This window comes from Vanellus vanellus (assembly GCF_965231255.1).
Source record: "Vanellus vanellus genome assembly, contig: HAP1_SCAFFOLD_44, whole genome shotgun sequence".
NCBI classification, from domain to species: domain Eukaryota; kingdom Metazoa; phylum Chordata; class Aves; order Charadriiformes; family Charadriidae; genus Vanellus; species Vanellus vanellus.
In genome coordinates, this window is record NW_028127957.1 from 1,660,323 (window position 1) to 1,674,785 (window position 14,463).

The 14,463-nt window shown below is 49.3% G+C and overlaps 1 protein-coding gene across 1 annotated transcript in view; it reads left to right on the plus strand.

Moving 5' to 3' along the window:
• Positions 1–14,143, plus strand: part of LOC309684814 (E3 ubiquitin-protein ligase TRIM36-like) — a gene marked incomplete at both ends in the record, with an annotated part of 46,907 nt that extends 32,764 nt beyond the window's left edge. Inside the window, 6 exons of the mRNA XM_082500673.1 lie at positions 9,437–9,583; positions 10,664–10,759; positions 11,692–11,945; positions 12,597–12,721; positions 13,263–13,556; positions 13,842–14,143. Coding sequence (XP_082356799.1) covers positions 9,437–9,583; positions 10,664–10,759; positions 11,692–11,945; positions 12,597–12,721; positions 13,263–13,556; positions 13,842–14,143 — 1,218 coding nt within the window. The remainder of the gene's footprint in view (positions 1–9,436; positions 9,584–10,663; positions 10,760–11,691; positions 11,946–12,596; positions 12,722–13,262; positions 13,557–13,841) is intronic.
• Between the last annotated feature and the right edge of the window lie 320 nt (positions 14,144–14,463).

The following is a 14,463-nucleotide window of genomic DNA, read 5'->3' on the forward strand; positions in this document are numbered from 1 at the left end:
GCGAGGTACTGCTGGCTCAGCCGCCCCACGGCCGGGAAGCGATGCTCGTTCTTCTTCCACCAGCGCAGCAACTGGTGCTGCGCTTGCAGAGGGGCTCCAGGATGTAGTTTTCCAGTTGCTGGTGGATCTCGGGTATGCTCTCCTCGGGTCCTACCCCAAAAGGATGTCATAGATGCTCTGAGATGGGGCGCTGGTGCATGGGTCCTTGCGAGCAGGCAGCTGGCTGCCGGCATCTGCGCCTGTGGCTTTGGAATCCGAGTTTGGCACCCCAGACTGGGTGGCAGATGGGGACTGGTGGTTGCAAACCCACAACAGCGTGGTTCTCACTGGCTGGTGCAGCTCGCTTCTTTGGCTGGGGCTGAGAAACTGCATCTCCTTGAAGCGCGGGTCCAAAACAGAGGTGATAGCTGCTGGGCTTTCGAGCACTTTCTCGAATGCAGTTCCCTTCAGTTTGGAAGACGGCAGAACACGGAGAATGGCATTACATGCGATCTACTCCTTGGTGTGTTGATTGGACAGGGAATCAGTCAAAAGAGAAAATAAGAAAAATTAATTTGCCTTCTACTTGGATGGCAGAAATCTACGAGAGGCAATAGAAGTCGGATGGTTGAACAAAATCTTGCATGGCTTTGAGTTTGCCCTGAGCTGACGGCTGCAAAGCCTATTGCGAAACCTATTCATTTTTGTGATCGTAGTGATTTTTGTTGGTGTTTTGTTTGGATGTCTTAAGAGTATCGTTATCAAGCAATTATCTCCCCCCAGCCCTGCCATGCCCGCCGGCAGCAATGGGCCGATGGGGTCCTCAGCTGTCAGGTGGGAGGCAGCGGCACCGGGGCAGGGAGGGAGATGCCCGGTACCCCCGGGCGGGCCGTGCCGTGCCGCCGGTGTGGCTGGAGGATGCTCCATGGCTGCTCACTGCGGCATTTCCCATGGCAGGGAGGAAACACAGGGGGAGCAGGGGGTGGGGGCAAATGGGGGAGGCAAAGCATCTGCACGGGGGGGAGGGAGGGGGCTGTGAGGGCCATGGAAAGGGGAGTGAAGGGCATCTGCAAGGTTGGAGGGGGTAAGGAGGGTGGTAGGTGTCTAAAATGGGGTGCTGGGGGTGTGCAAGGAGGGGGGGCAGCAGGCCGCTGAAGGGGGGTGTAAGGCATCTGTGAGGCAGAGGGGTGGGGGCTCAAAGGGGGAGGTGAGGGGTACCCAAGGTGGGTGTGGGAGGGAGGCACCTGGGCGATGCCTGTTGGGGGTCTCCCCACCAGACCCCCCCTCCTTGTCCCCTCCTCCGCATCTCGATGTGACCCCCTGGTGATGCTGTGGCCCTTCAGAGCAGGGGGACAAAGGCCACTGTCCCCACAGAGCCCCATGCCACCCGGTCACCTCAGCTATTGTCCCACCGGGCGCTTGTGCGGATGCGCCTGGTGTTGGGGTGCAGGCAGGAGGTGGCTGGGTGGTCCCCCCATCTTTCTGCATTTCCTTAGCCTGGGGGAGGGCCTGTCCACCCCCCTGCTGCACCCATGGGACCCGGCTGCAGGAGCTGCTCTCGGGGGCAAACGAGAGGTGGGGAATTAATTAATCTGGCCTGAAATTACAGCTCACGGCAAAGACTGAGAGGAATTTGCGTCTCCACCAGCAAGGGATGACGGTCACGTCCTGGTGATGCTCAGCTGTGACCTGCGTGTGTCCCCCCCTCACAGCCCCACTTTGGGTCTCTGGAGATGTGTCCTCTCCCGGGTCCAGTCCCCGTCACAGCCCAAATCCTGGCTCAGGAGCCAGAGGGGTCCCCGCAGGGGACGGTGCTGACCCCCACGATAGCAAAGGAGGGAGCCACAGGACCGGTGGCTTCGTCTGGGTAGGATGGAGATGGAGAGGGGCAAGGAGGGGGGTCTCCTGCTCCGCCACCAGAGCAGCTCCCCCAGTTTGGCCCCTCATCCCCTTATAACACTGGGATCAGTGTTATTAATTACACTTTGCGCGAGATTAATTACATTAATCCTCCCTCCTGCTGCTGGTGGCCAGTCCAGCTTGCGTGTGATGGGACGAGGGGGCCGAGGTGGGAAGTCTGCGTGCTCGTGCGATGCTTTTGGCCTTCCCCGGCACCGGGAGGACTCAAAGCCGGACGTGAACCTCTGCTTTGTACTTTTCCTCATCCTCAATTACACCAACGCTTCCCCAGGGAAAGACTTTTCTTTCTAACTGGAGGAGTTGCACTGAGACAGGTAAACTGAGGCAGGACAGTCAAAAATCCCTCTCTCTCCTGCTGGGACAAAAAAAACGCTGCAGCAAAATAATAATTTGGAGAAGTTTTCTTGAGATGGAACAACACTCTCTGCTCCAAAACTCAAAAGTGAGCTCGCCATCCCCTTTCCCAGCCCAGTTTCGATGCTTTGATGTTTTCCAGGCACCTGGCAGCGGCGGCGAAGGACAAAGTACTCGGGGGCCAGAAAAAGCTCATTCCCAGATGGGAACGTTTGTTCCTTTTGCTCGTTAAATTGGCTGGCGAGTGGGAGATGTGAGCTTCCCCGAGCGTCGCTGCTGCGCGGCGGCAGGTGATGCCATTCGGTCGAAGCAGGAATTTGGGGGATAAAAAGCAGATTTCCGGTATTTTGCTCTTCTCTAAAGAGAAGGGTTTCCTGGAGGCCCTTTCAAAGCTGCAGTTGCGACTCGAGTGTGAGACGTGGTTGGTTTTTTATTTCTTTGAGCGCGGTGATCCCAGTGATGCTTCCCCAGCCCCGGGGGCAAGGGGAGAAGAGAACTCCTGTAGTTCTCCTTCAGCTTTTAAGGCACAGATGCTCTTTGTGCAGCGCTGGCAGTGGTATTTCAGCCAAGGAGGGCATTAGCTGTCAGCCCTTGGCTTTTTTTTTTTGAGGAGAAAAATGCAGTTTTGTGTGGAAAGCGGGCTTGCAGCAAGAGAAGCCTGAGCCTGGTTGGGCTGAAGACGAAGCTTCACCCTTGTAGGTTCTGAGGGCCTTTGGAGGTTGGTGGTGGCCATGTCCTGTGGCCAAGTGCCATCTAGTGAGTCCTGCAGGTATTACGTTTGGAGAATGAAACTGGCTGTGCTCAAAAGTGTGGGGTTGGGTCTCCCCACCCCACCCCACCCCCAGTTTGGAAATCCCTATTTTAATTTTTCGAAAGGAACCACAAGAATGAAGCAGGAGGCTTGGTTTTGGTTTGAAACACTCAACTGTCTCCCCTTTTAGTAACTGGAGCGGACAGGAAGGTGTGAACTGCAATAGTTTGGTGGGGTGTTTTTCTGTTTGCCCGTAAAATCTGAGTGTGCACCTCCCTTCTAGCAGAGTCTTGGGGTGAACTGGGTCAGTGAAGGGGCTCCAGGTTACCAGCTTGGTCCCTTGGGCTGGGTGGGTGGGAGATGTGGGCAGCTGGGCTCAGCCGCAGCGTGGTTGCACACAGGTTTTCTTGCTTTGGGGTGGAAGCAGATGTGTAAGTACCTCCAGGTAGAGCTGTGCTGCTTCTCAAAGTGAGGGACTGTTGCAATAAGAGGGGACGGGCTCTCAGGTTTGGTCTCTTTTTCTTTTTGTTGGAGGGTTTCTTTTGTTGGAGGATGGACAGTGGGGTGGATTGAGAACTGGCTGACAGATAGAGCTCAGAGGGTTGTGGTTAGTGGTGCAGTCTAGTTGGAGGTCAGTAACAAGTGGTGTCCCTCAGGGGTCAGTACTGGGTCCAGTCCTGTTCAATATATTCGTCGATGATCTGGATGAAGGGATAGAGTGTACCATCGGCAAGTTTGCTGATGACACTAAACTGGGAGGAGTGGCTGACAGGCCAGAAGGCTGTGCTGCTTTACAGCGTGACCTGGACAGGCTGGAGAGTTGGGCAGGGAGGAACCTAATGAAATTCAACAAGGGTGAATGTAGGGTACTGTATCTGGGGAGGAATAACCCCATGCATCAGTACAGGTTGGGGGCTGACTCTCTCCTGGAGAGCAGCTCTGTGGAAAGGGACCTGGGAGTCCTGGTGGACAACAGGATGACCATGAGCCAGCAATGTGCCCTGGCGGCCAAGAGGGCCAATGGCATCCTGGGGTGCATCAAAAAGAGTGTGGCCAGCAGGTGGAGGGAGGTCATCCTCCCCCTCTACTCTGCCCTGGTGAGGCCGCATCTGGAGTACTGCGTCCAGTTCTGGGCTCCCCAGTTCAAGAAAGACAGGGATCTGCTGGAGAGGGTCCAGCAAAGGGCTACGAAGATGATTAGGGGATTAGAACATCTTTCATATGAGGAAAGGCTGAGGAACTTGGGTCTCTTTAGTGTAGAGAAAAGGAATGAGGGGGGATCTTATTAATGCTTTCAAATACTTAAAGGGAGGATGCCAGAGGGATGGGAGGAGTCTTTTTTCAGTGGTGCCCATTGATAGGACGAGGGGTAATGGGCACAAGCTTGAACATAGGAAGTTCCATCTTAACATGAGGAGGAACTTCTTCACTTTGAGGGTAGTGGAGCACTGGAACAGGCTGCCCAGAGAGGTTGTGGAGTCTCCCACTCTGGAGATGTTCAAAACCCGCCTGGACGCTGTCCTGTGCAACCTGTTGTAGGTGACCCTGCTCTGGCAGGGGTGTTGGACTAGATGATCTCCAGAGGTCCCTTCCAACCCTGACTATTCTGTGATTCTGTGGTTTTTTTTGTATGCCTCAGTTTCTAGTGGGGCTAAAATGGGAGAAGGAGACTTCTTTTTAGCAATGGAAGTTACTCTGTGCTTGCGATTGTCCTTCCTCAGCCAAGAAAACTTAACGTGGTCTTCCACGAAAATGGTTTAATTTTTTTTCCTTCCTCCAGGCTCTTTGGAGGTTTGATCTGGGATGTGAAGCGAAAAGCCCCCTGGTTCTGGAGGGACTTTCGGGATGGTCTGAGCCTGCAGTGTCTGGCGTCCTTCCTCTTCCTCTACTGTGCCTGCATGTCCCCCGTCATCAATCACCTTTGGGGGACTGCTGGGGGAGGCGACCAACAGCCACATAGTGAGCACCTCTCTCTGTTGGGTGGCACGAGGGAGGACAACACTCATGCAAAAGTCCTTGCTGCAGTGAATTTGCACTTGTGGTTTTCCCTCTAATGATTTAATTACTCGCTGCTGCCTCTCTTCCCTGGACAGAGTGCCATGGAGTCGCTGCTGGGCGCATCCATGACCGGCGTGGTGTATTTCCTCTTTGCTGGCCAACCTCTCGCCATCCTCGGCAGCACCGGCCCCGTCCTCGTGTTCGAGAAGATCCTCTACAAATTCTGCAAGTAAGGCTGGCTGCTGCGGCCAGGTGCTGCGAGCGCCTTCAGAAGAAGGCAGGGATGGAGAAAAGATGTTTTTCTTAGTGGTAGTTGGTAGATTTAAGTTGTCTTCTGTGTCACAGACATCACGCGCTGCTGCTTTAGTATGTGACGGTGCAGGAGCCCTCGGTCTCTGAAGGATGGATGGGTGGTTCAGGGTTTTTAGAGTTAAAGTGGAAGAGCAGGAGGAGGAGAAACCACAAGGATATGGATGCCCGAGATGGGCTGCACAGGGAAGATGAGACAAATGACTCTGGTTTGGGAATGAGGGAAGATTTGCTTTCCTCTCAGTACAAACTCGGGCACTTTTTTACATGTTTTTTGCTGGAAGTGGAAATATATTTTACCCACATATCCAAACAGTTCTCTGGTCAAATGTTTTGATGATTTTTGAAAAAGCAGGAGCTTTTCAGGCAAAACGGATATTTTCCATGACAGTCTTTTTGTTGTGGCAACTGTGATGGGAGATTAACCTCTCTTATTGCAATTAAATTTGTTATGAAGCCCCAACTTGCTGGCAGCAGGTAACTGGGTGCAAACCCAGCCGATTTCGCTGTTAGGGCATCGGGGTGATGTGGGAGAACACCACCTTCCACAACAGGGACCTGACCTCAATTAGCCTCCGAGGCATTAACACAAGGTAATTGTTAAAGAATGATAATTAAATAATTGGCCTCTCCTCCTGCGGGCCCACACCCTGCGCCGCAGCCCCGAGGCTGTCTGTCCTAGGACGTGGAAACTGCATTTACCATCCGCAGCCTTGACACGCTCCTGAATTGCTGCCGACTTTCCCCAAAGGAAGGCACGGCTCGGAGCCTCTTGCTGCCCTTTCCACCCTGCATTTTCTTTTGCTTTCCCAGGGACTACGCACTCTTCTACCTCTCTCTACGGCGTGCGTTGGGCTGTGGACCGCCTTCTTCTGCATGGTGCTGGTGGCCACTGACGCTAGCTCTTTGGTGTGCTACATCACCCGCTTCACCGAAGAAGCCTTCGCCTCCCTCATCTGCATCATCTTCATCTATGAGGCTCTGGAGAAGCTGAGTCACCTGCGAGAGGCCTACCCTGTGCACACGCACAGCAAGCTGGACTTCCTCACCATCTCCTAGTGGGTTTCTTCCTCCTAAAGTGCCGCTGCCCCTTGGCAGGAGCTCAGGGCTGCACCTCCATCGCCTTCCCCTCACCTCTGTCTTGGCTCCTCTCCTCCCAGCTGTAAGTGTGAGGCACCGACCCATCCCAGCAACGAAACCGTGCAGTTCTGGGAGAGCAACAAGATCAATGTGTCTGGCATCACCTGGGAGAACCTCACGGTGACTGTAAGTGCCCCGAGTCACTGCTTCCTCGTGCCGCGGCCGTGGCGTCCAGGGGCACTGGCCTGGTGCAAAGCTCAGAGCCCTTCAGGTGATGATGGGCTTCCAACTGTGCCAGTGCTGCTCTGAAAAGTCGTTATTTCAGTCTAAGGTGTGGGTTTAACCCCCTTGGGCCTGGGAAGGAGGGTCCACCTCATCCCTGACATGGTGGGCAATAACTGTTATCCTCAGGACAGCGGTTCTGTCTGGGAGCAAGGTTCAGTGGGTGCTTTGGTTATTGGAGAAGTTGGAGGACTTCAGTTCATGCTTGAAGGCCATAATTAGCTTCCTTAATTGGTTCCTAGTAACTCCAGGCCTTGCTTTCTTACTCAGCGCTGTCTGAAGGTACGTGCATAAACTTGCATGTCTGAGCAGCTCCTTGGGCCATTGTTGCTGGAAGCAGAGCTCAGGCACAGGGTGGGACGCTCTTATAGACATCTTCACCCCCCTTGGCTGTGTCCTGTGAGCCCGCCCCTGGGAAGGGACAATTTGTCTCTTCTCCTTTCCTGTCACTGTTGTCTTAGCCCTCCTTCCCTGTTCCCTCTTTCACTCTCCCCAAGAGTTTCCAGTGTTTCCTTCCCCTCTGGTGTCTTCTTCAGCCACGCTTACCTGCCGTTCAAGCGGAGGATGTGCCATAGGTCTGTGGTACGGTGTCCCATCACATCTCCTGTCTCTGCTGTCGTGGAGAGTTTCATGGACCTGCCTGTGGACACGATGGCCCCTACACACCTGAAGTCCTCTTCAGGCTGAGAGATCTGGGGCTGTTCAGTCTGGAGAAAAAATGGCTCAGGGAGACCTTATTAAGGTGTCTCAATGCCTGATGGGAGGGAATGAAGGCAAGGGAGCCAACTGTACCTCAGGAGTTCCCAGTGAGTAGACTCGGAAGGTTGTCAAACTCTGGAACCACTGGAACACTGCAACCGCCCAAAGAGGTTGTTAACTCTCCACCAATGGAGATCTTCCAAACCCTCAGGAGTTCCCAGTGAGCTTTGAATTTTGAGGGTGAACAAACACTGGAACAGGTGTCTCAGAGAGGTGGTGGAGTCTCTAATAATGGAGTTATTCAAAACCCACCGAGAGAAGGTCCTGAGCAACCTGCTGTAGCTGACCCTGCCTCAGCTGGGGCTTGGACTACACGGTCTCCAGAGGTGCCTTCCAACCTCACCCATTCTGTGAGTGTAGAGGACAAAAGTAAGACAGAAAGAAATGAGAACAGATCCCCTTGGCCATAAACACCTTGGTCTCCTGTGGAGAGGACCTGTGATGAAGAGAGGAAACTTATAATGAGGAAGGAGTAGCAGAGATGGAGTGTTATGCACTGACTGTAATCCTCCATTTCCCATCCCTCGTGTGCCTCTCCAGGCGGGAGTGAGAAGAAGAAATGCAAATGCAAATGAAAGAGTAATTTGAGCCTAGGGAAAAAAAAAAAAAAAGTGGGGTGGGGGAATGGTCTAAAATATTTAGTCATAGTTTCTGACTATCCAAGTCTACTTGACTTGGCAATGGACTGATAATTTGTAAGTGATTTCCCTGTCTTTGTTTTGACCCGTGATCATCTTTCCCCTCGTATCATCTTGAGGACGGGGAGCGAGTGAGCAGCTTGGTTGTTGTCTGGCTGCTGGTCAAGGTTAACCCACCTTTCATAAACCCGCTTTCATTCACAACCAGACTGGAGAGCACTTTGTAACGTGTGTGGTGGGGATGGGAGAAGCAGATACTGGGCTGATTGTTCTTGAATTCTGAGAGAACTAGACAAGGTAATCTGCTGACCTCTTCGCTCTCTAGCTTGCAGGCTGTAATTCTTACTTACACGAGGAGATGAATAAAAGTGTGCAGTTTCTGTTAGGTGTGACTGTGCACTGCTGTGGAAAAACTGCTTCCACAGACTAACAGCATGACTGCAGTTTTTGGAGATGTCTGCCTGCACAGCTAATTTTCCTGAACATTTCCTTTGTCTTTGGGCTTTTCACCATAGCCTAAGATAACATTTGGAGCTTGAGAGTTGGTTTTGGAGATGGTCTGCAACCTTAGCTTTGAGTGTCCGTGTTTATGCTACTTTATGTGCCTTTTAGATGGCTTTATCTGTTGCACGATCTTGGAGTTGAGCGGCACTTTTTCCCTCTTTGAGCAGTTATTTCAACACGCTCAGTTTTTGAAAGATGAGTTTTAGTGAACACCAGGTTTTTTACAGTGCTGTTTAAGCTGTTGCTGGAATTAGCGCTCAGCATGAGCAACTCGTAATTGGAGTCAGACAGAAAAATTGAAACACTGGGGCCTTTTGTCTTTAAGATGGCTGTGACTGGTGGTGGTGGCTGCGTTTCATTTGTTGCTCCAAGAGCAATGGCTATGTGGCTGGTCAGAGTCTAGCTTAGACCTCAGTCATTACAGTATTATGTCAACTCTTGCTTTAAGAAACAGTTCATAGCTGTTTCAAGAGATGCCGGTGTGAACAGGGTTAAATTTGACAGGGTGGACATGTTATGTATTGCATTTACATCTCCGAACTGGAGTGCGGGGAGCTTGAGGTGTGCAGACAACTTCAGGGATTAGCAAAATGGTTGATTGCAGTATGGAGGCTATGTGATGTGTACACAGACATTGCTACAGGTTCACTCACTGTAAACCTGGTGAAACTGTTTGTTTTCATCTGCTGGCTTTCACTGGCATGGACAAATGTAAAAGGTGGAAGATAAACAGAATATAAAAAATACCCACTGATAAGTCAGACGCTGCTGTGGGATAATTGAGTGTTTTGGTGGTTTGTTGAGCACCTCAGTTTTTGGAAGGACACCTGCATTCTCTCTGCTCTCTTTTTTTTTCTTCCAGATTTTGATGTGTCCAGAACATGAAACGGAGAGGGTAAACATGTACTGTGAAACCTGCAGAAGGCCTGTTTGTCGTCTATGTAAACTGGGTGGATGTCATGCAAACCACAGAGTAACAACCATAAGCACTGCCTACAAAACCTTTAAGGTAAAAGTAAATACTGTTGGACCTGGCCTTAAGAAGGGGGAAGAGCACTGAGCCTCGGGTTTAAGGGCAAACTTCCCCTGGCAGGATGCCAGGACGTGTGTTTGGAGGACACTGAACGAGTCATGAGGCATGCTGCTGTGCAACATCTGTTAATGTATATATTAGTGTGACATAGTGTGCGGCTAAGAAACTAAACTATATTTTCTATGAGGCTTCAAACAGAACCCCTTAAAAGCGCTTCCACCTTATGTTAGCCAACTGTGCATCAGTACTGACCAATGCAGAAGGTTTAAGAAGTTAATGGTTTACAATCTGGCTTTTTTAAGGCAAGTGTCCTTGTGGCTTGGGTTAGCTTATACTTCAGAAGCACTCCTGAAGAATCTGCATCGGCAGTTATCTGCTGGGACGCTGTATGTTTTTGAAGTTGCAGAGCTGTTGATTCCCTAAGCACCATACAACAGGGCAGACTTGCAAACACTGCTTTGTTATTAAAGAATGATTGCTGCTGCCTCCTCTTCTTCCTTTGCTTCCTCTCTTGCTCACAGGAGAGAGAAAAAAAAAAAAAAGCCCATCCCAGCCTGCCTTCTGCTCTTTGGCCTCCTCGCCTGTTTGCAAGGCTTTTCCTGTACAGCTGTTAACTCTTGCAACTAAGGAAGTGCAGAGACACTCCTAAGTTCAAGTTTCCAACCACTCATTTTTCTAGCAAACCTTACTACAGATGAGTTAATAACCTATGAGGCTTTTCTATTAGTTCTGGTAATGTCTTGAAGACTCGTGTTCCTAGCCTAAGAGAGAAGGTGACTGCTGTGGCTGGGGAAGGATGAGCCAGCTGAGGCTGTCACCTCTTCTCCTCAGAGGCTGTGCCACCAGTCCTGCACATGGCAGTGGCCTGATGTCCCGGGCCAGTCATGGTGGGTCACTGAGCAGTTCTCCGCAGGGTTGCTGCTCATACCTGATGGCAGGCTCTTGTCCTCGTAACTACAGAAACTGAGTACTGGCTGGGTGGCCCACCTGTGCTTGTTGTCAGTTTGGGTGGGATGCCCTTGTTCTGCCTGCCAGTTTGCTGTTTTATTTTAACAGGAGAAGCTTTCAAAAGATATCGAGTACCTCATCAGTAAGGAGAGCCAGGTGAAAGCTTGCATCACGCAGCTGGATCTGCTGCTGAAAGAAACAGAGGTGAGAGTGGCTTGTGGGTTGTCTGGGGATGGACCTTGCAAGGACACAGCAGGGACTCCAAATGGAACAGTGAAGTGTTCCAGATCCTTTGGGTTTTTTTTTTGTTAGCCAGCAAAACCATTTCTGAACAGTTTGTGTTGGTTCTGAGTCACAGACGGTAAGACCTAATCCTGACAGTGTGGGAAATTTGGGCAATCTACAGAGGGAAGTTAAGTTTTGGGTGCTGCTGTGAATTTAATTGACATAAAGCTTATTTGATACCTTACCCAAAGAGAGGTGGGTTAGACTTACAGCTCTTGCATATGAGTGGTGCTGCACAATTTATGCTGTCTGTTTACCTTGAGGATGTTGCAGTGAAGTCAGAATTAAGGGCAAAATCTCCCTGCAGAAGAGTCAGAGCTGGGAGCTCACATACGAGCTGAAAAACGCAATGGCAAAAATTGGCAGGAGCTCCTGGCCCTGCCTGTATCTTGCTGCAGATGGCCTTTGTGCTTCATAGTTCCTTTAATCCAGGGCACTCATCAGAGGTGGCACTACAGGGCATAGGGGAGAAACTGGGCTGGACTCCCAGTTCAGGGTGACTGGGGAAGGTGGAAGAGCACCTAGGTCTTGGGCATGAAGACTTCAGACGCTGACTTGCTTTTACAGTGCTTTTCCATGAACTATTTAGACAAACGCTGTGCGTAACTCAGTACATAATCGGAGGAATAATTTCCTGCTCTTTCCTCTCTGTGTTAACGTAGGAGACGCTTACTAGCTTGGGTGCAGTGCTGATTGCATTTTCAGTGTTGAAGAGCATAACAAAGCTCGTTAGTCTTGGCAGTCAAACAGATGACTAGTTTGCTCTGATCTCTTGAACAACCCTAAGTACATTTCTGTACACAGCCACAGTGCTGTGGGATCCGTCTAAAATGTCTTTTGTTCCCTCCTAGTGCAACAGTGAAAGAGCTAAAGAAGAAGCATCTCAGAGTTTTGAGAAATTATCTCATGTCCTGGAAGAGAAGAAATCCGCAGCTCTTAGGGCAACTGAAGCTTCTAAGAATTTAAGGCTGGAAAAATTGCAAACACAAGCAGAAGAATCTCAAGGGCTCCTGGAAAATAATGGCCTTGTAGGACTTGCTCAAGAACTGCTTAAAGAAACCGATCCATCTTGTTTTGTTCAAACAGCAAAACAACTTCATGTCAGGTATCTTATTAATTATCTTCCGTTTGAGGTACAGGTACTGTTCCAGGGATGTCTGGTCAGTCATATTCTTTGGACACCTGCTAGGAAAGTACTGAATGCAAGTACTTTGTGTTGCAGAGCCTCAGAGGCGGTCCCGGTACCATTCAGTAGAAATTCCTATATTACAGTGTGCGTTAAAAAACAGCCCAGAGGAGGGGCTCTGTCCTGCGCCAACGCCTAGCCTTCTTCAGTAGGACTGCAGTGGAAGGGTAACCCATTCAGCTCACTGATACAGTCCTTTGCTCAGAGATTGCATCGGGTATTTGCAAGTTAATCTAACAGGTCTCTTCTGGCTTTAAACTCTTTGATCTGAATAGTTGTGCTCCATTAGCGCTTCACACCTATTTTGTTCTTTGAATGTAATGCCCCAAATTGTTAAAATGCTCTGCCAACCAAAAGATTCCCTGTTAGTTATCTTTACACTGATGTACAAAAGGCCTTTAAATTTTGCATTTTAATTCTGTCTAGAGAGACAAGTTTCTGGGACACGTGAGTAAGTACCTGAAAAGAGAACTTTTTTTAAAGCAAAACCTAGCAGTTTTGCTTTAAGGAATGCACCCATGTGAATTCCTTTTTCCCTCTTCTGCCATCCCTCTGCTTCTGTGCTTTCAGAATCCAAAAAGCTACTGAATCTCTGAAGAGCTTCAAGCCAGCAGCTGAAACTACTTTCGAGGACTTTGTGATGGACATAGCCAAGCAAGAAGAGATCCTTGGTGACTTGTCCTTCCATTCCAATGGTAAATTATGAGAGCATCACGTCTTTCTTGAGTTATAGCTTTAAGGGCTTCTCTGGAAAGAGGCAAAACTTGTGCAGGGCTGCAGTAGCAGAACTCAATCTTGTGACTTGCATTGTCCCTTCTGCCTCTGTGATTCACAAGGCGTTACCTGGCAGCAATGCTAGCTTCAGCTTTGATAAAGAAGCTAAGATGCCATGGCATTCAGAACCAGTTTACATTGGCTTCCAAAATATTGTAGTTAAGTAATACTAGGTCTTCCTAGCAGCTTTTTGTCGTGATTGCATGACAGAAAAGAATAGGTTTTTATATGGTTTTTTAGTTGCCAGCAAAAATAAATAATACAACTTTCAAAGTAAAACCAGAAAGGATTTAAGTGCATGAACAGACCCATCCTCATCTGCACTCTTTGACTGAGTCAGATTTCCCCCCCCCACTGTCCCCCCAGTGCTGTAGCCACTCAACAAAGGGCTTCTGTGTTTAATTGTAAAACAACATGTATCTACATTTGAGGTTTTTTTCTCCTGAATCTCTGTCATTCCAGGTCTAGAAATACCAGAAATCAATGAAGAGCAGAGCAAAATGTACAACAAAGCTCTGATCAGTTGGGAATGCCCTGGCAAGACAGACTCAGCTGATATCTATGTTCTTGAGTATCATAAGCTTCATAGAGAAGAGGAGAGTACAACGTGGCAGGAGATCGAAGTTTGCAGCAAGAGCAAAGTAATATCTGATCTCGATGACGACAGCAGCTATGCCTTCAGAGTTCGAGGATATAAAGGATCCATCTCTAGCCCTTGGAGCCAAGAAGTTATCTTGCGTACGCCTCCAGCCCCAGGTATTGGGTTTTCTTATGTCCACGAGCTGCTGGTGGTGGTAAGAGCTGTAGGTGGTTTCCAGTAGCTCCCAGACTTCTACTACACTGTTACCGGTTGTATACATGTTTAAAAGCACTGTTAACAAACAGGTTAAGTAGGTAGCATACTGAGACTGTGTTAGCTTGCGTAATGTTCCTGGTAGCCTTTAAAAGCGAGGAATTCTAGTGCCAGCATGACTTAAAATATAGTTTATAAGCACAGAAATACTTAACTAAGAGAAAATTTTTTGGGATGCTGTTTTTCAGTTCTCAGTTTTCTTTTTGATGACAAATGCGGGTACAACAGTGAACATCTCCTGCTGAACCCAGGAAGAACCTCTGTGGAAAGTAGGGCTGGATTTCCTCTACTGCTGGGGTCTGAGCGCATGCAGGCCGGATGCTACACAACCCTGGATTACATCATTGGCGACACTGGGATTGCCAAAGGGAAGCACTTCTGGGCTTTTCACGTGGAAGCCTATTCCTACCTGGTGAAAGTGGGAGTTGTTTCTAGCAACAAGATACAGAAGTTGTTCCATAATACCCATGATGTGACCAGCCCAAGGTAAATTGCAGACTCTTGCTTAATACATGTTTTGTATAAGGAGATGGCTTTTTAAAAAATAAATTAAGAGCGAGCCTGGTCTCAATTAGTATACAAGATGAACCTAAGCAGTGGGAAGTGGCTTGAAGGATATAGTGTAAGCAGGTTGTCCTGTTCATCCTCTACTATTAGTAGGAAGATGTTCTAATTGTCCAGAGTCCTATTTTCTTTCTTTCTGGGAAAGAAATCGGGTTTCTACAGATATCAAGATATGTCAGTTAAAGCAAGAAGGTTAAAAAAGAGAAAAAAAAAGCATCATTTGCAAGATTGAAGCAATGCTTAGTT